Source organism: Tetrao urogallus (genome assembly GCF_951394365.1).
Source record: "Tetrao urogallus genome assembly, chromosome: 1".
Lineage (NCBI taxonomy): Eukaryota > Metazoa > Chordata > Aves > Galliformes > Phasianidae > Tetrao > Tetrao urogallus.
Genome location: NC_136813.1, coordinates 15,106,681 through 15,131,236, shown reverse-complemented (window position 1 = coordinate 15,131,236; position 24,556 = coordinate 15,106,681). Strand labels below are relative to the sequence as shown.

At 37.8% G+C, this 24,556-nt stretch overlaps 1 protein-coding gene across 1 annotated transcript; it reads right to left on the bottom strand.

Moving 5' to 3' along the window:
• Positions 1–992: 992 nt before the first annotated feature.
• Positions 993–24,254, bottom strand: AASDHPPT (aminoadipate-semialdehyde dehydrogenase-phosphopantetheinyl transferase; the record flags this gene model as incomplete). The annotated part of the gene is made up of 6 exons (XM_079546260.1): positions 993–1,151; positions 3,178–3,255; positions 9,798–9,959; positions 10,409–10,530; positions 23,137–23,362; positions 24,111–24,254. The coding sequence occupies 6 exons, from the start codon at positions 24,252–24,254 to the stop codon at positions 993–995; spliced, it is 891 nt and encodes a 296-aa protein (XP_079402386.1).
• Between the last annotated feature and the right edge of the window lie 302 nt (positions 24,255–24,556).

Sequence of the window (24,556 nt, the reverse complement as noted above, 5' to 3'; positions counted from 1 at the left end):
ACAACAAATATATTTGCCTTTAGTCAGAATGGAGTAGCCAAATTTTGCACAAATCTAAATTCACAGAAGAGTTATGTTTAACTGTAGGACAGAAATGAACACCTCAGAGCTATGAAAATTGTTCCATTGAGTATGAGACTCAATCTGTTTGGTATGTTGGGGGGAAAAAAAAAAAAAAAGAAGAAGAAAAACAAGCAATTTTTTGTATTGTTTTCTCCACAGGACTTAGTTTCTAGGGTTGTGAACCTGTAAGTGCAAGCCTGGGAAATATAACCACTGTATGGCAAACAGTCAATGTAAAAAAAAACAAAAAAAAAAAGCCAAACAAAAAAACCAACAAAACACAAAAAGGAAGTAAAAACATCAAAACTTCTATTAGATACAAAAAGCTTTAATTAAGGTTTTAAGTGACAAGGATATGCAATACTTTTATGTTAAGTTTCCACCTCAAAAGAATTTTACGCAGGTTTAGTTTCAAGAGCACAACTCACACTTTTTCAGTTTGTTTTTACACAACTAAACCTCAAATCTTGTACAACACTTGTGCCATGCAGTAGCAGCAACAGGACTTTTACCAATTCCTCTGCCTTTATTCACTTCATTGCAGTATAAAATTGTGATTTTTTTTAAGATAAGAGTTGACATTAAATAATATAAGTCCAGCAGAAGTAAAACACAGAAACACTTCCACTTGTTAAGCTCTTGCTGACTGACTGACAACATTTCTGAAGCTCTGCTTCCTGTTACTGCTAAGGGTAATTACTAAAGTATGAGGCAAAAGGCATGGAGAATCAAAAATCCATGTGGTCAGCTTAGACTTTTCAATCAGAATTCCTTCAGCAAGGAAGCAGCCATCTTCTTAAATACTGACAGAAAAATGTCAAGTTTGAAAAGGTGAATACCAGACTTAAAGGAAAATACATAAAATACGAGAGAACAGTTTTATTTACATATTTACATGTATTCTTACGATCCTTTCTTTCTAAGCATTCTCATCTTGAATCTGAACTCTGTTTCATTGGACTCTCTTGTTTAGAACAAAAGTTATCCCAATATGCAGAATCCTCAGATGTAATTGGAATTCCAGGTGCAACTAAATCTTCAAAAGTCAGTAATGTAAACTGTGGTTGATGAGGCTGCATGGAAGATACCTAAGGAAAACAGATATTAATTTTTCATGAAACAGGAAATCTTCATTTTCTTCCTGCAACTTATCCTGAAAAGTTAAAACTACACATTGCTTTCTGAAGAAAAAATATTCCAGTTAAAACCAGTGTCACTGTTGCTAATTTAGGCTATATATCGACTAACAGAAGCATACAACAGGGCGTGCAGAAAAAGTAAGTTCTGCTTTGATTCAGTTCAGAAAACTGAGAATGCTAGGGACAAAGAATCCTATAAACACCACAGAATGACTGCTCAGAAAAAAACAAAAAACAAACTATTACATTCTACATCACACGTGATTATTTGAGATGAAAGCATCAGGATTTACCAATGGAGGAATGTCTACTCATACTCCTCTGCGTGCACTCAGTCTCCTCACAGAAACTCATAGGGACAAAAGCATTAACAATCAAGCCATGATTCCCATAGTTAAATCCAGATTAAATGCAAACTCAGATATTGGAGATGAGTGTGTCACAGTTTCTGCATTAGTTAAAATGCATCTCAAAGAAAAATAGGCTTGTTTTCTTGCTGTATAGCCTGCTGTGTGCTACCTGCAAGTGTAATTCCAGGAGGGTTAAAAGTACAGTTGCATGATCTGATAGAGGCTGTAAGCTGTTCTTCTAAATACTGTCTACATGTTCAATCTCTCTAAACAAAGATGAAGAACACCCTCTCCACTCAACATATTTAACAACAGACGGAATCCCTTTTAACCGTTTCCATAGAAAATAAGGCCAAATTTATTTCTTCCATATTACTGTTAAAAAGCATCCTGAAAATGCAACACAAATGTATAGAAATTCTTACTTCATTATCATAGCGAGGAGTCAGAGAATGCCACTTGTGCTACTCAATATTTCCTATTTTCAGTGGACCGTGCTAATGAAATTTAGGTCTTTATAAATTCAGTTAGTGAGCAAGTATGCCTTAGAGACCTTTCTTGATTCAAATACTTTGCATCATAACTCCCAATATATACCACATCTGTTCCTTTTGTAATAATTCTAAGGTGCCTGACAGTGATAGCCACAGTCAGCAACTAATCCTGGATTCTGTAGTATGCTTGCATGATAAACATACTGTCAAACAGAATGCATGCATTTTCCCAAATAACATGTGACAGAGTATATCCTAAAATGTAGTTTCTATCTGTTTTTTGAATCTAACCAACACAAGCTAAAAGATCTGCCGCACTGTGCTATCAAGGAACACACACAGATTTTATAACCACTTTCATCCATTAGCAGGTATTTTTGGTAGCTCCTGCTACAGTCTTTGTAGCTACATAATGGATAACAACAGATCCATTTTCTTGTGAGCAACTGAAATGTCACAGACAAACCTGGTTATTTGTCACCCTTTCCTTTTGCTGATTCTCTGGCTATTTTGGCCATGATTTCTCAATCTGCTTCAAATTTGACTTCTGCTGCTATTTTAATGGCCCAAGTCTTTGCTAAATTATAAAGAAACTCCCAAAAAGCTTTTAAGTAGCTTTGCTGCCTCACTCCATAAAGAGACCATGCAGAATGAAGATTAATGCTGCTGTTCTTCCTATCTGTTGGTTGTTATTGCTTGTCTCAAGAACTGTCCTAATGGTTTTTGAGAGCTGGATCTGCTGTTGGATACATGCAGTGACAGTCTCCCATTACAATGGGAGCTGGTGCAACAGTTCAGTAGTTCAGACTAGTTTCAGTATCCTTTTGCATCTACTAAATCCACCTTTCCAACTTGAGTCTAGCAGGCTGTAATAGAAATCACTGAATCATCTCTTGAATAAACACAGTGAATGCTGTAGCACATACATTGTAGATTTAACATCATCAGCTGCTGTCTTCTGAAACCATTTCTCCCTTCCAGCCTGTTTCTCAAATAGGCACAAATAGACTAAACGTTACAGTCCTCCAACAATCTAATACTGCAGTTAAGATAAGCTTTCTTCTCCTTGCTTATGTTCAAGTAACTAGTTACCAAGATACCAAGACCTGCAAACACTTTGTGATTTCTTACATCAGTATGTTGCTGTCCAAATCCCTCCTGTTTCCCAAGAGCCACTGCAACGTGATGATAGTCATCTAACCGTGTTTCCTAGTAAAGATGAAAAACAGCAATGTAAAAGTTTTTTCTTCACTCTGTTTCCAGCAGACTACATACACAGTTAAAACATGGCTAGAACAATACCAAAGCATTTAAATTTTGAATTTAAATACCAAATTTATATTTAAATACCAAAGCATTTACTTTATAATAGTGACATTCAGAAAAAGCAACAGACCTTCTTAGAAAGTTTGCTGGAGAGTTTAAGGATGCAGCTACAGTTAGCAGAGATGAACTGGTTACTGTTGATGGGCACCATCTCACCTATTTTCAGACATTTATACACCAGTCTGTGACCTCAGTCTTCCGGTATTGTACCTTTCTAAGTCACAAGCCATATAATCTATTTTAACTCTTTGTTTCCAAATGAGATGAACTATGAACTTTCTCTGGAGAACATCCTAAAGACCAAGAACATAGGTGTAAACTTAAAGCAATGACCTTTCTGCTCTTGGCTGTGGGCATCATGCAAGTCCACAACTTCAAATTGCTGACACAGTGGTCTGAAAACTGCTTTGTGGAAATACAGTTTTCCACAAAAATATATTTTAATATACATATTTTAGTTTATATATTTAGTTTATATCTTTAGTTTATACATATATATGCATATGTATAATTTATAATTACTTAATTATAGTATTTTAATATTATTATTGATACTATTAATAATATTTTAATATAATTTATATTTAACAATTTTATTTTAAAGTTCCACACACCCCATAAACACCTAAGAATTCATCATAGGCAATTCATTTCAGAAGAAACTGCTGTTATGTATGGTTTCTGAATGTTGATTTTATAGTCAAGTCATAATCCTGTTTTTGTTTTGTTTTTAATAAAGGGGAAAACATTTTCCTTGTTTCTTTATCAAAAGATTTCCATACCGTATCTGCACAAACTTTCTAAAATGGAAACCAAGAATAGGAAGAATTTAATGTAAAAACAAAACAAAACAATCTAGATGCTACCATTAACCTGAAAATCAGGTACTTGTGTGGATACCCTCCTGGAAGGTACAACCGAATCTCCTATTTCCCCTTCTCTGGGAATTACTCACACCATATAATTACAAAAAGAAAATATCATCATGTCCTCTCTTCTGTGATTCCCCAATAGCACTTACAAAACAGGTACCAAGATGCTCAGCTCCAATGTACTGAATCCAGTTAAGACAGTATCTGTTCTACTCACATGCAGAAGAACCATTAGGCTGGGGCACTTCACAGTCAAACATGTGGGTGCCTTGGCCAACAGGTGCTGGTGTGAGAGCAGAAATAATGGCAAGTAATTGTTAAAGTTCTCGCAATGCTTTGTGCTTGTCCTGAAGAAAAATGACCATGTCCACTTTTTAATCACTTTACTTCCTCCCTACCCCCCTTTTATTTTTTGCCTGTCCAAAAGGCTGAGACAGATGAGACTGCACACAGTTCATCACACAGCAGCCTACATCTGTTGTCAAATGACTGAAAACAATTGTTACAGCTTTCAGCAAAATGCACGTTTGTTTTTGTGACATGAACTGATAGATTAATTACTGTTGATGCAACAATAAACATAGATCATGTAAAGTCTCTCACATATTGTTAACAAAACTATTTTCTGTCAATTTCAAGTTGCATTTAAGTGGAAGTGACTCTTTAGATAATAGGGACTATTCTCCTGCAGAGACCCCTCCTCTCACTGAATAATTAATTCAGAGGATTCTCTCCCATTTACTTCACACATCCTCAGTGCAATAGAGGTCAGAAAACAGTTTTCAGCATCTTCTAATTAAATGTAGCAAACTATGCCCTACATTTTATCTTCATTGCCTCACTGAAATGTAAACCCAAAACAAACATAGGAGATCTTTCCTGGCTCCTGCTAATGGCCAGCAAAACCCTTACAGCGTGGAGTTAATGCAGCACAGAGATGCTTAAAAACAGCACATCAATCTGTTTCATATTCATCTGGAGATATCTGTACACAATCTTATCAATTAAATCCAACTTCTTACATGAAAATGAATGACTAAACAAAAACAGAAGCAGCACTGGAAACAAAAACATTACAGAAATTCCTCTGGTTTTGTGAAGATTCCTGTCTATAAAACAGAGAATATGTAATAGATCAAAATTTGTTTTTCTCTGAACCAACTAAAGGCACAATGAGACTTATAATTACCTCATTTCAAAGGCTCATCAGAATGACGTGTCTGGGATTCAGATCAGTCTGGATTCAGTAAAACAGATAATTTATGAGTAAACTGCACCTTCACAGGCAGCAGAACTGATTGCTGTCTGAATCCAGTTGGATTAGCTAGTCTTGGAAACAAGCTTTAATTACCATTTCTTTCTCAAAATAAAACATAACCTCCTCTTATCGAGGGAGAAAGACTCCATTACTATTGCATGCTAACAACCATTACTAAATATGCTTCAAATTAATCCAGGTAATCTCACTTTGGAAGTAATGTGTTTGCACGCAGGCAAACAAAGCAAGTATTTGCTATCAAAACATCCAACCAATCGTTTGTGTAGCAGCAGTGATGCCAGGTGATTCTCAAACCCTGACTGAAGTTTAGGGTGAATGGGTGCTCCCTGTGTACTGATTATATGAAAACTGAGGTAGGGAACAAAAAAAAGAGTTATCTAATAAAGACTCCAGAAACTGCTATCTGACCACTCTTCCCAATTAACTGTATGAAAGCGAGAAAAAGTCACAAATACACTTTATTAAGATTCATCATTAGGATTTTTTTCCATATGTATAACTGTAGCAGGTCTGCTGCAGATAGATATTATATACATGCAATTCCCTCTCTGAACTATAAAACTTGTCAAAATTATCATTGACAACTTCCTTCACCTACATTAAAATTAACTAGTACTTTATGCTGTAAGTTTATTTTTCTTCAAAAGAAGCAAATGGATTATATGAAACTCATTGATAAAATTATATAAAAAAGTAAAAATCAAAATGTATGTCTTCATCTTAAATTAACACTCTGACACAAATACTGTACCACACCTCAGTGGATTACTGCGTTTTAATTTTTACTAAATTTCTAATTTTTACGTTTTAATTTTTACTAAACAAATTGTCTTTTTTTTCTGTCTCTCTAAAAAAAGACACGTGCACTGCCCATTGCAAACAAATCATATGAGGGCTGCTCCGAAAGCAGCACCTCGTGTTGGCCCACAGCATCAGAGGCGGGTGGTGGTGGTACGGCAGTAGAGGTCCAACCTTCCCACCAATATTTCATCAATATTTCATGCTGCTGCTGTGTGACAGATGGCAGCAGAGGGGCAGTCTGACGGAATGGCATCTGGCATGGAAGTGCGTATGAAGAAAGTCGCAGAACTGAATTCCTCCACGTGGAAAAAATGGCACCCACTGACATTCATCAGTGTTTGCTGACCATTTGTGGAGACCAAAGAGTGGATGTCTGCGCAGTGAAGCAGTGGGTGGTGCTCCTGTTCATCACTGGTGAAAATGCAGAGGTAATGGTGGTGACTGTGTTGAAAAATCAGTGTTTTATAGCTGAGAAATTTCTATATCAATCAGTGTTATTGCCCCTTTGTATCTGTTGTAGTTTCCACAGAAATAAATAGGAGGCATTACTTTCAGAGGGATCTACTTATCTAGCACACATAGTAAGATAAATGTTGAAACTCAATTTACGCTTTTGAATGAAGTTTTATTGTATTTTTCGTCCTATTACCTCCAAATAGTTAAAGGGAATGTGAGAAATAATCTCTAGAGAACCATATGAAACAAACACCTAAAACTAAGTCAATTTATCATTAACAAGATGTTCCTGAGCTACTGCTTCCTACCCAAGCTCAAAAATACATGAGGAATGGCGGAAGGAAAAAGTACAAAACTAATCCCTTAGGTAAAAAGGAAGCAAAAAGGCAACTATACAACATATATTTAGCATTTACAATGAAATAGAAAAAAAATATGTTCACAGAAAATTCTACCTACAATGTGAGCAAAATTAAAATGCATGTTCCCCTAATGTGATTCACTACTATTTCTACTGACTCGTTTTTTGGCTTGCAAATAAAGAGGCAGTAAATTCTTTTCAAGTCTTTATGCTTTTAAGTTGCCTTTAAGTTGACATCGTATTCTCTAAAGGAAGTTTCAGAGTATTTTTGTATACCTTAAGTTGAGAAATAAACTTTTTACTTTTCTTTAAAAAACAAACAAACAAACAAAAAAAACACAAAAAAAAAAAAACAAAAAAAGCGCAAAAAACTATCTGCTACTGTTGGTAAGCTAGATTCTCTCTAAAACTCAAAGGAAGAGAATCCAAACTATGAGATAACTGGAGCCTCGCTCTCTCTTTGACCATCTCCTACCATACAGACCTGTGAAGTAAAACTGAACTTTCTATCTGACAGAAAAAGTCCTCTCAGGTAAATCAGCACAAAAGAGAACACAAGGAAAACTCTGTATCAATAACAGGAGTCTTAAAGGTAATTCTCAGTGATTTCTCCTGGATGACTCCCCCAGATTTCCCAAAATTACTGCCTGCAGTTACCAAAGTTATTTCAAGAGTTTGGCTCAAAGCCAAATGATCAAACAAAACTAAGAATTCTGTAAGTAAGAAAATGGGGACAACATTTTGTCTTCTCACAAGATTCTTTTAAAACTACAGAGATTCTTAATTTTAGTCTGAAGACAGACAACTGAAAAACTTTTTTTTTTTTTTCTCCTTTTAATTAATGCAGATTTTTAAATGAAATTATACCCAGCAGAACTAGTATTTTAAATGAAACCTGATAATAAATTTTGTCTTTGAGATAATATAATCTGCATAGTTAGAAGGCCGTGCTCTTGGGAAGCAGTGGGCAAGCATGGAAGCGGAGGTATTTCTCAGACAAAAATTAAATTAAGCTTCTAGCAGTATCACTGAGTTATAAAGAAAAAAATAAAATTATAAAACATGTAAGTACTACAGGCAGCTATCTATATCATCACCTCTGAGCTATTTTATTCAATCAACCACCAGCATGATCAAAATTTGGAGCTTCAGATGTTCATCAAAAGAGATAAATGCTTCTGTGCCAATGGTACAGTTAGCATTAACACAGAAAACAGTCATACTGCAAGATGTGCCACAATCCTTCCTAAGATATTTCTTGCCAGACTGTAACTCCCACCATAGGATTTCATGACATGCTCAAATCCTAAAGACCATGGCAATATTAGTATAAGAATTGATTTAGTGTGAGTGGATTTTAAAATAGCAGAAACCCAAATGCGACTACAGATGCTGAAAGGAATGAACCCTGAACAGGTTAAATGTTACTGGCACAAGTTAACTTACGTCATATTTTATTTTTATATTCACTATATGCACACCATACATGCACTGCGTATGCTATGTAAAACGAGCATACACCACATACTGGTCATTCACACAAGCTCTACCACAGCAGTCATGTCCAACAATGCAGATACTTGCCAAATGTAATGTTTCACACACACTCCATGCTGATTACTCAAATGGAATATTTTCTCAATAGAGGTGCAAAGTATATAATCTTTGAACTTCCAGCCAGCCACCAACATGCTGCACAATCTAACAGAAGATGGAGAAGATGGAGACAAACAGGAACAAAAATCCCTTTCTAGACAACTTTAAAGTCACATTGTCCTCTCCATTTTTCCTTTCAGTGATAGATTGAAAGTGTTTTTGGAGCACTCGTGATTTTTTTTTAGCTAATTAAATATTGTGAGATGATAGTATCAGCTCTTTCTCTCCCTGTCCTTCAAAACACATTAGATGGCCATTGGTCACTCCCATAGGTGTTTCACTGTTAAGTCTCAATAATTTTCAAGGAGGGAAAAAAAACCCAAGTAAAAAAAAGCCCAAACATGTTAACAAAGACAAAACCCAACACTCAGAAGACTGAGCTCCAAAAGGATGTTCCAATTTAATAAAGGCAATTGTTTGTAGCATCTGTCCATTCCAACACACAGCAACCAGTGAGTATCTCTAAAATTCAAATCTATACAACCACAGTGCTTCTTGTTCATTCAAGCAGGTGAAGGGAAAAAAAACAAAACAATCAAACAACAACAAAAACACAACCAAAAAGATGAAGACACATGTCAAGCGTTTAACATAAATGCTAACTAATGGCATTAGTTATCACCAGTCTCATTCTCAGCCAACTGATCACAGAATCACAGAATATCCTGGTTTGGAAGAATTTCAAACTATTTTTTTTTTTTTTACACTTTTCACAAGTGAGGTCTGAATACACTTCACTGAACTTCCTGCATGGCCAGGGATGAATATCCTCGAGTGCTAGAACAATACTCCAGGAACAGAAAAAATAAAAAGCCATTCTAATGGATGTACTTTGTAGGAGGATTTTGTGATCAACAAAAATGTTTTTACATGCCAGAGATTTATACCCTGCATTTTAATCTATATCTGTTCAGTGCAGTTATATAGAATAAAAGTGTGAAGTTACAATTAAGAAAAAAAGTGCAATGCAATTTAAAAAAATAGTTTGAAGATTTCATACCTCAAAAGTCCACTCTTCCTCTTTTTCTCCATCCAGCAGCATCTGGGTCTCATTATACACTTTCCCTATTTCCATTTGCAATGGGGACACATTAAATTCAATTCTTTGCAAGTTAAAACCAATCCCGACTCCAATAGCCTTTAAGAAGCTTTCTTTTAGGGCCTAAAAGACAGAGCACCATTATCAGAATATTCACTGTTCATACTGGTTGTTTCAATTTACCTTCTCTATAAACATTATTTATAAGCAAACATTGTAGGTCAAATAAATTAAGGGCTTATACCTGTTAATATGACAGTAGACTGGCACAGTTATCAAGAGAAAAAAGTTACCATCATTGTTATTATTTTTCTCACTGTGTAAAAATGAACATCTAGATATGAATCATTTAGCTTGTTCTCAGTACATGTTTAAAACTAGTTATAAATCCCTATAGAAACATCAACTATATTATGGTTCTTGCAGATAGTCCGACGTTAAATAGATAATCTCTATATGTTCTTGAACTATGAAAGTATATGGTTTTCTCATAATTTAAAGAATAACAAAACATCCTAAACAATTTACAAGTTATAGTATTGTAGTCTTTAAATAGGAAATAAATGTATTACCCAATGTCGATGAAACATATCCAGCTGCATCCACTCATTATTCACAGACTTGATTACATGCCACTCTGCCTCAGTAAACTGTCGTTTCATGATACGAAAGAAATTTGGAATTGAGCTACTACCTACGGATTGGAAACAAATATTTACAGGAATTTTAATAGAGCAGCAAAGGTAAGCACATGAATTATTTTACTGCACTGAAGAAAAGCTCACTCATAAGAAAAGAAATATGAACACCCGCTGCTCTGCAATTGGAATTTACATAGCTTCAAAGCAGTGAGCAGATGCTGCTGACAGTTCAGAACACAGTATAAAAAAAAAATCATTCCTATGGCAGAATTATTACATAACAAAATCTGATATGAGAGTCAAATACATTCCATATTTTCAGACAGCATTTGACCAGTGGAAATTACATACGCATTAAAAAATTATATCCAGCTATAAAGAGTAGTATATACAATCTTTAGTATTTGACTGCTTGATCTAGTAACATTTTATAAAACATTTTATAAAACAGCATGCTGCTTGTCAGAATTCATGAGGCTATTCTGCCTTCAGTTGTCAGACAGTGGGATATGAAACAAACACTTTAATGCACATGCAGAAATACAGACCCTCAAATTTATCATACAGACAAAAGAAAAAAAAAAGAAGCCTTAAATTGTCGGATTAAATTTTAGCCTCCACAAAAATGAGCACAGCTGTGTGCTGCTGTCACAGCTTTTCAGGAACTACACCACTTTTTCCCTGTAGTCCTAATGTATTTTGCAAGAGACACTACAGATTGTGTGGTTATATTGGTCAGTGGCATTCCTACAATGCACTGGAAGCTATGGACATCATTTCACACTTCACTAACCACCCACAACCTGTTTGATTAATCAGTATACCATGCAATTTGTCCCACAGGGCTTACAGCTGGCTAAGCAGACAATGGCACAAAGCAATCTATTTTCTTTAGTTGGGATAATCAAAATCTGGATAGAGAAAATTCCACATACTGAGACAATATTTTTTTGTATCTTACGCAATATTCTTGTTAAGGGGAAAATACTAGTGTTTAATGCAAACTAATCTCACCTCCCTCACTGCAAGGCCACTCTCAATTATTCCAGAGGGATTGTAGCAACTGGGAGATGTATCTGAAAGTGGAGAAAAGCAAACATCGCTCCCATCTTCAAATGGACAAGAAAGAGGCCTTGGGGAACTGCAGCCCAATCAGCCTCACCTCTGACCCTGGGAACAGCTGACAGAAACAGCTCATCCTGTAAACCAATTTCCAGGCACAGGAATAGGAAGAAAATCATCAGCAGTAGTCATGAATGAGCATGGATTTATCAGGGGGAAGTTATGCTTGATCAACTAGATAAGCTTCTACAAGAACATGATTAGAATGATGAGAGCAGTGGATATCGTCTTCCTGAATTTAAGTCAGACCTTTGATACAAACCCCAACACAATCCTCATAAACAATCAGCTGATGCATGGGTTAGATGGGCAAGCCCAGTGTGCAATGATTATTAAACCTCTTTAATAAAGTGGTTGTCTTCTACACGTACATAAGCACTATATAAAAACAGATATTGGCTGCAGCGATATTTGGAGTCACACTAAAGGAAAGACCCAGGTTTCCTGACCACTTCCTTTCCAGATGATACTGCAAAATGGAACCTGACATACTGTACAGATATCATGGGACTGATATTTTAGAGATGCCTTCAATTTTCTTTATAGACTGCAGTGAAAAAACTTCTCAACATAGAAATTATGATGGCAGTTGCTGTAGTTAGCTAAAGGAATGATCCATGTCAGGACAGAAATAACATTCTTTTCAGGAGAAAAAAAGAAAGAAAAGCAACCACAACGTCAAGGATGGCGGATGACCAAGGCACACATCTGTGAGACGCTCCAACTTCCCTGAAACAATGAATAAGCTAAACAATACTTCAATTTGGAGAAAGGTCTTTAATTTGCTAAGTTTAAATGGACTTTTTTTTTCAATGATCAGATGACTGTACTAAAAAACACTCCAAACCCTTTAATTTCTCCTCTTCCTTTTTGCAAGTATTTAAGGAAAGGCCAGCATCTCCTTCAAATCATTCAAATTATGAAAAATTCAAGAACTCCCTCCTCCTGCTCTCAACAACACGTGGTTGTTAACACCAGCAGACAACACTTTCAGAATTCAGAAGTTTCCTGCATTGTCAAAGCTGTTCTGCCTCACAAACTATATCACTCAACATGGTGTATGCACATTATACTAAACTGTTCAGTACCTAAGATGTATACCATACCCATTCACACTGCCTTTCCAGTCCTCATTCCTTTTTGGCCGTTTCTTCAGCAGTGCAACTACACTTCTCTGTTAAGATGCTGGACAGTCATGTTCAAATTTACATGGTAAGCTGGCACCTCCCCCCACTGAAAAACTCAGGCACTGTTTTCTACTGAACTGCCCTCCCCTCCAGTTTCCTTTTTAATACAGTGCAATAATTTTGCTCTGATGAATGGATCAGATCACAGGCCTTGTGGCTCAAGAACCCACTAGCAGTACTACAACTGCTTAGTCTGTTTCTCCATATTTGTTTGAGTATCAAAGGAAAAGAGATTCACAGAATCATAGGAAATTTCAGATTGGAAAAGACCTCTAGAAACCATCTGGTCCAACCTTCTGTTGAAAACAGGGCCTTATATTATCCAGGGACCTGTCAAGCAGAGTCCTGAGGGAGATTCCACCCATGCAACAACATATTTAAAGGTTAAAAACAAACAGAAAGCCCACTGTGCAATAGCTGGGAGAGAGGAGTAAGAAATGAGAGAAGCAGCTCTGCAGGGTCAGTGCAGAAGGAGAGCATGAGGCGCTCCAGGCACCAGAGCTGAGATTCCCCTGCAGCCCTTTCTCCTGAGAGGCCTGTGGAGGTGCAGGCTGTCCCACTGCAGGCCACAGAAGATCACATCACAGTAGACATACACACTGAAGCCAGTAGAAGACCCCACTGCAGTGCAGGCTTCTAGCAGAAACTCCAGCTCACAGCAGAGCAGGTTTTCTGGCAGGAACTGTGCCTCATGGAATATCCAAGCTGGACTAACATCTTCCAGAAGGGCCACACTCCATGGAAAGGACCCATATTGGAGCAGATCTTGAAGAACAGCAGTCCATGGTAAGGGCCACACTGTAGCAGCTCCTAAATGACAGTATCCCATGGAGGGAACCCATCCAGAGCAGAGGATTAGTGTGAGGAGGAAGGTAGGAGACAAAGTGTTAGAGACTGACCACAGAATGGCCAGGTTTGGAGGGGACCTCAAGGATCATGAAGCTCCAGTCCCCCTGCTACATGCAGAGCCACCAACCTCCCCATTTAATACCAGACCAGGCTGCCCAGGGCCCCATCCAACCTGGCCTTGAACACCTCCAGGGATGGACGGGGCATCCACAACCTCTCTGGGCAGCCTGTTCCAGCACCTCACCACTCTCATAGTAAAGAACTTCCCTCTGACATCCAACCTAAATCTTCCCTCCCTCAACTTAAAACCATTTCCCCTTGTCCTGCTGTTATCTACCCTTTCAAAGAGTTGATTCCCCTCCTGTTTGTAGGCTCCCTTTAGGTACTGAAAGGCTGCAATGAGGTCACCCCGCAGCCTTCTTTTCTCCAGGCTGAACAAACCAGCTCCCTCAGCCTGTCTTTGTAGGCGAGGTGCTCCAGCCCTCCAGTGATCTTTATGGCTCTCCTCTGGACCCTCTCCAACAGCTCTCTGTCTTTCTTGTACTGGGGGCTCCAGACCTGGACACAGTACTTCAGATAGGGCCTCACAAGAGCCATATGCCTGCACTGCTCAGGACTGGGAAAGAGGTAAAAGAGTTGGAGTGAAGCTGAAACTCAGAAGGGTCAGAAGACAGGAGTTCTCTATTATTTTCTTTCTCACCATCGTACACTATTATTATTACACTATTATTAATAGGCAATAAATTATGTTAATCTCCCTCATGCCAACTCTATTTTGTTCATGACAGTGATTGGTGAGTGATCTGCCCACCCTTACCTTGACCCACATCCTTTTAAATCTTGTTTTTCTCCTATGTCCTGCTGGGGAGAGGGAACTTGATGATCTTAAGACATCTTTTCCAATGTTAATGATGCAATGATTCTTTTATCCTCTGCTAGTAAACTTTAAAGAATATTACATCCTTAGAAGTATAATCTGACTAATAGTTCAGAATCTGTCTCCGATATATTAAAAAAAAAAAAAAAAAAAGTAAAGTACTGTATTGCATTAAAAAATCTGATACCGTGACAATTTCAAAAAGAGTGAGAAGAAAGTACTAAGTGATATTGGAACAGTCCAGTATCAAATCTGGAAAATGGTTGTGCACATCTATATATGTTTTTTTTTTTGTTTGTTTGGGGTTTTTTTGCACAAACTATATTGAAATATGTAAATATATTATATAGAATTATTCGACTTAAATGACAACTGGCCAAAAATCTGCTTTGCATCCTCCCTGTTACACAGTAAAAATTCAGATAACATAAATGATTAATTTTAAAAAGATGTAGGAGAGAGAACAAAGCATTAAGTCCGGTTTGAGAAAAGGTTTCAGAAATAGTAAGTAAATACAGGGCTATTTTTCTCCATTTTTCAACCTGTTAAAAATAAAATGAAGCAAGTTGCCTTTGCAGGAAAATATAAAGCCATAAAATTGAGATCTATACAGAGCATGCTACTAATAGTCCTACAGACAGCAGTATTTACCAATACAGAAATCTTTAGACTGGTTTAAGTTTACACTTCCACAAACACAAGGTCAGTCCTAAAAGAGCTTGGTAATACAATGTTCACTTAGCAAGCCCAGTAACTCTCCTGCCATACCCGATGTTAGTAAAACCATGACATGCCTTCTCAAGAATACAGAGGGGAGCAAATGGCCAAATGTCCTCAGTACAGTTGTTAAACACTTCTACAGTCAAAATCAAATTGTTTTGGTCAGATACAAACTAGTTTATATTGTGTTCAATTTTAATTGGTTTGGCTATAGAAGGCTAAAACTACTATTATTAGCTTACTGACCAGCCAATCTCTAGAAAAAAAGAGTAAAAACAGAATCCTACCTGCCTTGAACTGCATGAAAGAAACAGGTCAGTGATCACACAATTGTAGGGGATGGAACGGACCACCAGAGAACACTGAGTCCAACCCTCAGGGATCAGGAACTAATACCTAATCAGTACATTTAAATTCATTTTCAGATAGCAAGTGGGCCTAGTGACAATGAGAAACGTACCGGCTAGTAAAATGAGCAAGTGAAGTATCAATGGATCAATCTGCTTAGTGTAAAACGCAACGTAGCTATAAATCCTGCAAGCTAATGAACTGTATAGAACGAGCAAGTGTTCAGGCTCTTCAGCTGCCAATCCTTCGGTGTAGGACAGAACGCAATGTCTTGAGGTCCCTTCCTACCCCAGCAATGTGATCTCTGAAGGAAACCAAAGTAAAATGATACAGAGAAAACATTCCCTCTGCAACAAATGCCCAAGATGTTTGTTAATACAATCTTAACCTTATACAGATATTTAGAAACTGAGAACAGAAGACAAGTAATTATCTAGATAAATGATTAATTTAGAATAACCAGACACAAAATTAACAGGGCATGGTTTTTAAATCTATTAGCTCACACAGCTTTAGTGTTCATTGGAAACTGGATTGGCATTCTGTGATCTCTCTACCTTCCTGTCATTATCTGGTGATTCTCACAGTGAGATATTTTATATAGATAGATAGATAGATATAGATAGATATAGTATATAATATATATAGTATATATTATATATATATTTATTTATATTCTATATTTATTTACTATATATAATTATTATATATATATATACACACTATATAGTCTATTTATTTACTATATATAATTATAGTATATATATATATATATATATACACACACACACTATATAGTCTTGTTTTTCAACCAGTGACAACATCTTTTATCTTGGCATACCTCAGAAATGCAGCACCAGCCTTAAAATGCCAAATAATTGAGGTTGCCTCTTTCGAACCACTCAACCTTTCCCAAACTGTAAAAATGGAAACAGGAGAAAGAATCAACATAATTTGATTGTGTATATTATTTTCCTCCCACCCAAGTCCTTGTAACATTAGCAAAACTGCCATGGGTTCAACTGCAGTAACTCTTGGACCCAGCAGTGATTAAACTTCTAGCAGGCTATCCTGACAGTCAACAAAAGACAACCAGGAATTGTAATTGATTAGATAGCTCTACCCCTGGAACTGCACAAGAGCAATAGCAATTTTGATATGACTGTGACCCAGACAAAAAAAGTAAAATTTTATTTATCTGGATACATCACATCTGATTCCACTTCAATTCAGAGACAGGTTGTTTATGGACTGCAACAGATATATGCTGCCTGCTTTCAATTTGCTTCTAGAGTAGAGAAGTGGTTAAAATAAACAGGATCTTATTAATAAGGATGCTTCAGAAATTCCAAATTCATTTAATAAAATGTATTTATTCGTAGCTATAACGTAAAGCAATTAAGACAATAATCAATAACAAAATAAATACCCTTTTTTGTCTACATTAATGGTTGTACCCTTTATCTGTTTAAAAGAGCTTACAAGAGCTTACACAGCCACATCGAATAGAGCTTGAAACAGCCCCAGTATCCCAGCAGAAAATGTAAATTACCCATGGAAAAAGGTATAATAACCAGCTTTTCTTTACTGAAGGTATCGACCAGTTAAAACAATAATCATGTTTTGTCAGAATGGCAGGAACTCCAATTCCTTTCAACACTGAGATTATGATGCATCACGACAAAATTAAACCCCAAATCCCCAAACCTAAATAAACCCCAAAAATGAGCTGTCTTTTATCAAGGTAGTATGATTGAGAACACAACTACAGATCTGAAAACATCAAGCAATAAGTGAAACATGCTTATACCTCTTTAAAGGTCACAGACATTTAAGAACATGACAGGAGGAAGTTGGGTGGTGAATGCACCCAAGAATTCACACAGAAAAGGGTGGTGATGCATTGGAACAGGATGCCCAAGGAGGCTGTGGATGCCCCATCCCTGCAGGCATTCAAGGCCAGGCTGGATGTGGCTCTGGGCAGCCTGGTCTGGTGGTTGGAGACCCTGCACATAGCAGGGGGTTGAAACTCGATGATCATTGTGGTCCTTTTCAACCCAGACCATTCTATGATTCTATAATGTTTCAATTGAGTTTTGATTAAAAAAAAAACAAAAAACAAAAAACAAAACACAACCAAAAACCCAACAACCACACAACAAAAACCTCAACATGTTATTAGCACAATGGCACCCAGATATAAAAATCACATTTTCCTGACAAGTCATAGCATTACGCTGCTGTAACACTGAATTACCAAAACCTTCTCATTGCAAAATGTAAGATGCAACACAGGCAGACAAGAAGTCTGCCTTAGCATAGGAATCTCAAAGCCAGACTGAATAAACATTCTATGATGTTCATTCCCTAATGAAGAGTATAATAATTTTTCACACTTAGAAAATCCCCGTTTCTGTGCATATGGCTCTCCTTCGTCCTCTCCCTCCTTCAAAATAAGTAAGCATTATTTTAAATTTGGGAATCAATTTCTGCTATACAACAGTGAAAGAAACCACGTAAGAATAGACATTAGATAAAACTTATAAAGCCAACTATCAAGAGTTATAAGATTGCCTGGTCTATTTGACAGCTAAAAACCAGCACGTTTTTCTGTTTGGTCTTCCCACAGAGAAGAGAGAGCAATCAGCTGTCCTGCAGAACCCTTCCCTCTTATCAGCATATGCACGGGTCCACGCCAGACACTGTAGGAGCTGCCTCTTATCCAGCCAGTAAGTTATACAAAAGATGTAAGAAGAAGATGGATGTATCGCAGTATAGCAAAACCACAGCATGTCCCACACATCTATCTTCCAGAAATTTACTGTCTCTGTTCTACACTTCGATACCATTTCCTACTCTAATGAAAATGGTTTTATGTTAGCATACAAAAAGTCTTCATAAAGGACTGGCAAATTTTTAAGAAGAAACAATTTACCCTCAAAGAGAAGATTCAGTCACAGATTCCCTTTACAGTTTATCAGATGTGAGTGCTTAATCAGTTACTGGAGTGTTTTTACAAAACATGACATAATTCCAGGTTAAAACAGTGTTAGAAATTTGAATAAAAACAGAATGCTGCATAACATTCTTTATGTTTGAAATGTATGTTCAAAATGGCTGTTTTTTCCCCATTTTCAAACAGACCAAGAACAAAGAAATTCCTCCCTGTTTACTCATCAAAAGGGATAAGACCACTGTGATACTTTAGTTCAGTAAGGATGAGCTAGTTACTTCAGTGCTGTTATAAGTCTAAAATGGACGTATTTCCATATGTATAAATTCTGACATCCTTAACCAGTCTTTTTAAAAAAAAAAAAGCATTTAACCAAATTCCTTGTTTAATTTCTTCATCTCTAAAGAGTGCAACTATATATTTACAGTCACATCACTAGATAATAATTCGGCAATTACCTATTCTAGCAAAAGATTAGATGCTGATTGCTATAAGAAAAAAAAAAAAACAACAATAAAATCTAAACCAGTTAAAACTTCACTCACAGTAAAATGAAGTATGGCAAGATGGACAAAAACACTCAGATCTGTCTTCATACTTCTTTCAAAAAATCCTTATTGCAAACTTTGGAAAGCAAAAATTAGAAAAGCATTAGAAAAGCTCAGAAGTTTCTCCAAATGTGACTTACCCAAACATGGCCCAAAACAAGTTAACACTTGTTGCAACATTTCTGACAGAGTCATTTCTTTATTGAAAGGGTTAAAATAACTTCACATGTGTTACCTCTCTGTACAAATGACATCCAGTTACTTCCACTAACAAATTTATAACACAGTATGCATTTTCCCAAAAATTTAAGCATTCGTATTAAAATAATCTGAAGAAAAACAGTCTTTCATCTTAGTGTTTCTTCTTCAGCAAGTCAATTAAATTGTGTTTTAACCTACCACAATAACCTTCTGGATTATAAAAAAAACTCACCACCTCAGGAAATTGCAATTTGCAATATCAAAACAGGAAATCTCCCTCTTCAGCTATCACTACATTATCTATTTCAATATCTGAACAAAGTACAAACCCTGATAAAACGCTGCAAACCCATGGAACTTGTGTAGAACTGTCTCTATCTGCAATAGCTTTTTGTGCAACCTTTCTAAGTAGTTTCACTTTTCAGATTTCAATAATGCAGAAAAAGTAATACAGAAAGAGGCACCTTCAGTATTGATCATAAATCAGAAATAAATAGCACAGATTAAGAGGAGACCAGATGTTTACGTGCATTGATTTTTATGTGTATATACCAGCACACAGTTACTGGGCATATTTTTCAAAATTTGCAACTGCATGATATTCATTTTTGTATTTAAAATACATATTTTGTTCACTGGTTGAACATAAAGAAACAACATTGGAGACCTCCAGATTCTGTAGGACAACATCACAGGATGGAGTGTTCTGTCCTTAAACAAGCATATTAAAAAAAAAAATACCGCAATGTACTTTGTACATATGGAACTCTTTGTCCTTGTTGCTGTTCCAGAGATTATAGCCTATCTATGCAAGTCGTAATGCTCAGAAATACGTGCTTTATAACCGCAGGACAACAGCACCATCCAGTGGAACTGTAGGATAAAACACCACCAGCGAAGTCAAAGGTATCCTATATTCACAGCATGGCATAAAAACAGATTTTGTCTTCTCAGAATTACCACGAACTTTCTCAGAAAGTATTTTAGGTGAGAAAAACTACTAGCATTAGTTCATAATACAGAGACTACAATTACAAATTCTTACATCCTTAATGTTGCTTATTCACTGGCTCGCTTCCCCACCACACACTACTAATAAATTCACATTACTATAAGATTATCTTTTCCAAAGATGCGCATTATAACTCCAGCAAGAAAACTGTATGGCCATAAACAAAACGTATATGAAATTCTGGTGGACGATATTTTTCAACTTAACTCACAAATGTTTATGTAAAGTTGCACAACGTGGAAAATGCAAGGCCAGGCACTGACACATTCCTGACAGTCACTTCTTGCATAGAATGACAAGCACATAAGTTCCTTCTTTTCATTACCATAAGACAGAACATACGTGCTCCATACAAGATGTTGACTGCTGAATTACTCCTGAAGAGTATGCTAACTACTGAACTTCAGAAATTGGAAATGAAAGCAGCAACCTTGGAATGATGCGTTTCATACTCTACTGTTAAAGTTTGTCATCATGAATTCAGACTGTGGATACAATGACTTTCCCAATAGCACCATCTTCCGCTAACACATACCTAGATCTCTGTGAAAATACTGCGATGGGTAAAGTAGCATTAGAAAGTATGCACGTTCGGAATCACATCAGCCTGCATCTCATGGGAATCATAGAATCACAGAATGGCCTGGGTTGAAAAGGACTACAATGATCATCCAGTTTCAACTCCCCTGCTATGTGCAGGGCCGCCAACCACCAGACCAGGCTGCCCAGAGCCACATCCAGCCTGGCTCTGAATGCCTGCAGGGATGGGGCATCCACAACCTCCTTGGGCAACCTGTTCAAATGTTTCTAGCTTGTTTTGGACTGGCCATCCAGATACATAATTTTTCAGCATGACCTTATTACAAAAATGTCAATTTAATTTCATCACTGAAGTCTTTGGAATTACTAGGATCTCCAGAATAACCATTATTTTTCTCTTTATAGGTAAAAACACTGAAGACTGTCTGTATCAGATCTCTACTGTTTTGTCACAGCAGCTGATGTTCCCAAATCCTCACAGCTGCTGACTGCAGCTGTTCAATACAATGCAGAACCATTTGCTCTACTGCAGGACTTCAGAACCACTGCCATCAGCAATACTAGGAAATGCTGGCAGGAGCCTCTCTCGATACTGAAGAAGTTATGAAATGAATGCAGTATTCAAAGACCTTCTGAGTGTCTTCCCTATCTCAGTAGGAGAGGGAGGTGGAGGCGAGTAGGTGGGTGAGGGCACAGCTGCCAACCATCACAGTCTTTGAGTCACAATCTGGGGCCTAATGACTCAAGGTAACAACATAATTGATTGGAGAATGCTAGACAGAATTAACAGTTTTAACATATGTTTAACTTTTACTTCCTGTTTCTGGCTACAGCACTGACTGACTTGCTTTCAAATGTGCCTACTTGCTCCATGGCATGCTCCTGCTGTACATCAAATTTCAGGACTTGTTAATGGCTACACTCAGCATCTGCAATTTGCTGCGCTGTTCATCACTTTATTTTGTTTTGCCTGGAAAAGCCACAATAAAAGCAGTATGCTCAAGCACAGCACAGTATTTGGCTCTGCATTATTCCAGTCCCTTCAGAGATGCATATGCACTAATGTGGCCTTATCAAAACCCCACAAATTCTATCAGGAACATCCAGATGCTCTGGTGTGGGGTCCTCCTCAGGCTATAGTGGGGATACACACTCCAGCATGGTTCTGGAGCCTTTCTACTCCTGCAACAGCATTACCTGATGACCATCATTTTTTGAGTTAGTCTGCAAACACAGGGAATTGAGTCAGATATTTTTGCTTTGAACTGTAATAAATTTTCTGTGCATATTCACAAAATGTACCATTCCAAAAATTTAATGCTGACAATAATCAACAAAAAAGCATACTGCATTCAGAATGATATGAAGTTACGGTTTTAATTTTTTTTCATACTACATTAAAATATTTTGTAGCATGATGTGCTGGACAAACTGAAGATTATAAAGAGAGATTTTCTCAGCTGTATTACTGGTTAATTGTTTGACAAGGATTTTCAAAGTCTGAAAAATATCAGTATATCCTAAATCTCAGCATACTTCCTTCTCTCCATCACTGAGCATTTGTGAACAAAACAACCTTCATAAAAGTGCACTTAAAAATATCCTTTACTAACAATTTATAATTGGTATTAAATAAATACATTCCAATTTATGCTTTTGGTCCTTTAGTTTCCTAAGAGTCATGTTAGCTTAAAGTTTCATCCAAGTAAATAAACCAATAGCAGATGTTTTTTTTTTTTTTAATTGATTTTTTGAATATAGCTCCATACTAGGGATACCTCTAACACACTCTGATGATTCCTTCTCACTGAAGATTACTGTACAGACATAGCAAACATGCCAGTTTGTATGCATCAGCACTGGGCCCAGGAATGCAACAATGTCCACCATTTACATGAATGGGAAAAAACATTCAAAGCTACAAGCTGTTAAGGCCTGAGAGAATTGGATCCCACTCCCCAACACTGAAAGCTGTCCTTGTTTCCACCTCCCCAATGGTGAGCAAACCTGAAATTAAAATATCTGCAGGTGCCAATCCTGTCAACATCACAACAGGATTCATGACCTTATTCTTCCAGGGTTCTGGTTTCTAAATATATTCCTATTTGGTGCAACAGGAAACCTTAAGCAAACAGTAAAGAGTGTGTAATAGTTTTGTTTTTTTTTTTAAAAAAAGCAAATATGTGCACACACACTTCTGATAACACTAAATTGCTAGGACACAGATTGATTTTTTGGGAAACTTTGATGCCTTCAGCACTTAAACATTACAGAATCTGCTTTGGTCACAGTAACGCATTACCTGGTAAATCAGTCTTCATTATATCAATGCCAACTTGAAGCTCAGGCTCAGCTGCAAGAACTGCATAATCTCCTTGATGAGAGACGTTGAAGTTGTAATTTGAACATACACTGAATATGTTGTTTGCCAGGAAAGGTTTTCCTTTCGATGTCCTTTGCAAGTGTATTTCATTCCAAGGTATGAACAGCTTTTCTGCAATTAGTTTCCGCATCAGCAGGCGACCGGCCTATGAAATAAAACGAAATCAGACAGAACTGTTGTGTGATGTGTAACATCACTGTAGCTGCTAAAACATCACCCACCTAAAAAAGTACATTTTCATTATTGCCAAACAAAAGTGAGCTTTTGTGACAGATCATTTAGGTTTGCCCCTTTACAAAAGCCCTCGCCAAGTAAATTTAGCCAAAAACCAAAAGCTTTTCACCAGAGCTGGGTACGCAATATGCATATCACTATCAGCACAGAGCCTGACAGGGTCCGCAGAAAGCAGACTAAGCCTTGAAGGCTGACATAAAATCGGTCCTTCTCTATCTTATTTACTTCAGATACTTTGCTGCACTGATGAATACTCTTTGTATTATCCTTCATACACAGCAAAACTCTCCAAAGCTTCCTTTTATGAACAGTCATCCAGTGACTCAGGCACTACAAGAAATGCTGACCAGCTGAAAGCGCGGGGTCACTGCTTACAGACACGTCAGCAAAAAGCCTTGAGTAGCGCATTGCTGCGTAGGATTTAAATCCTAAACGGATCACGCGGAAGTCTCAGAATGAAACAGCTTTATTCTCCTACACACCGCCCTCACTCACTCACACGTAACCTCACGGGTCAGCCGGTTCTGCCTCCTCCCTCACGTCACGCCGTAACGCCACCAGGACGCGCTCGCAGCCCGGACGGCCGTTACGCTGCACAGCGCGGCCCCGAGGGAGCCGCTCAGCTCCTCCACCGCGCCCCCGCCCCCCCGTGCGTGTACCAAGGCGGCTTTGGCATCGCGAGCATAGACAAAGCGGCCGATGCGCTCCTTCTCCTCGGGCTGCACCAGCCGCGCCGCCAGCAGCCACTCCTCGCGACGGGGTCGCCAGGCGGCGCAGGGAAAAGCCCAGCGCACGCCGCCCATAGTCCCGCAGCCGGGACAACCGCGCCCGCCCACCCGGTGGGCGGGAAGGAGGGCAGGACAGGCTGTGGAGCGGCGACAGCCAATCCGCTGTCAGGGCGGAGCCTGAGTGACAGCTGAATGCGCTAGGTGTCGGCCTATCAGAGGAAAGGCGGTGCCTTGCGGCTGAGCTGCGCCCGCGGTGTCGTCAGAGACGCACCCGCACGGCGGGATGGGCGGGCTTTCATGAGGACTGACAGCCCGCGAAGCCACTCGGAGTACAAGAGCCGGGAGAGTGACGCCGGAAGAAGCCAATCTGCTGGCGT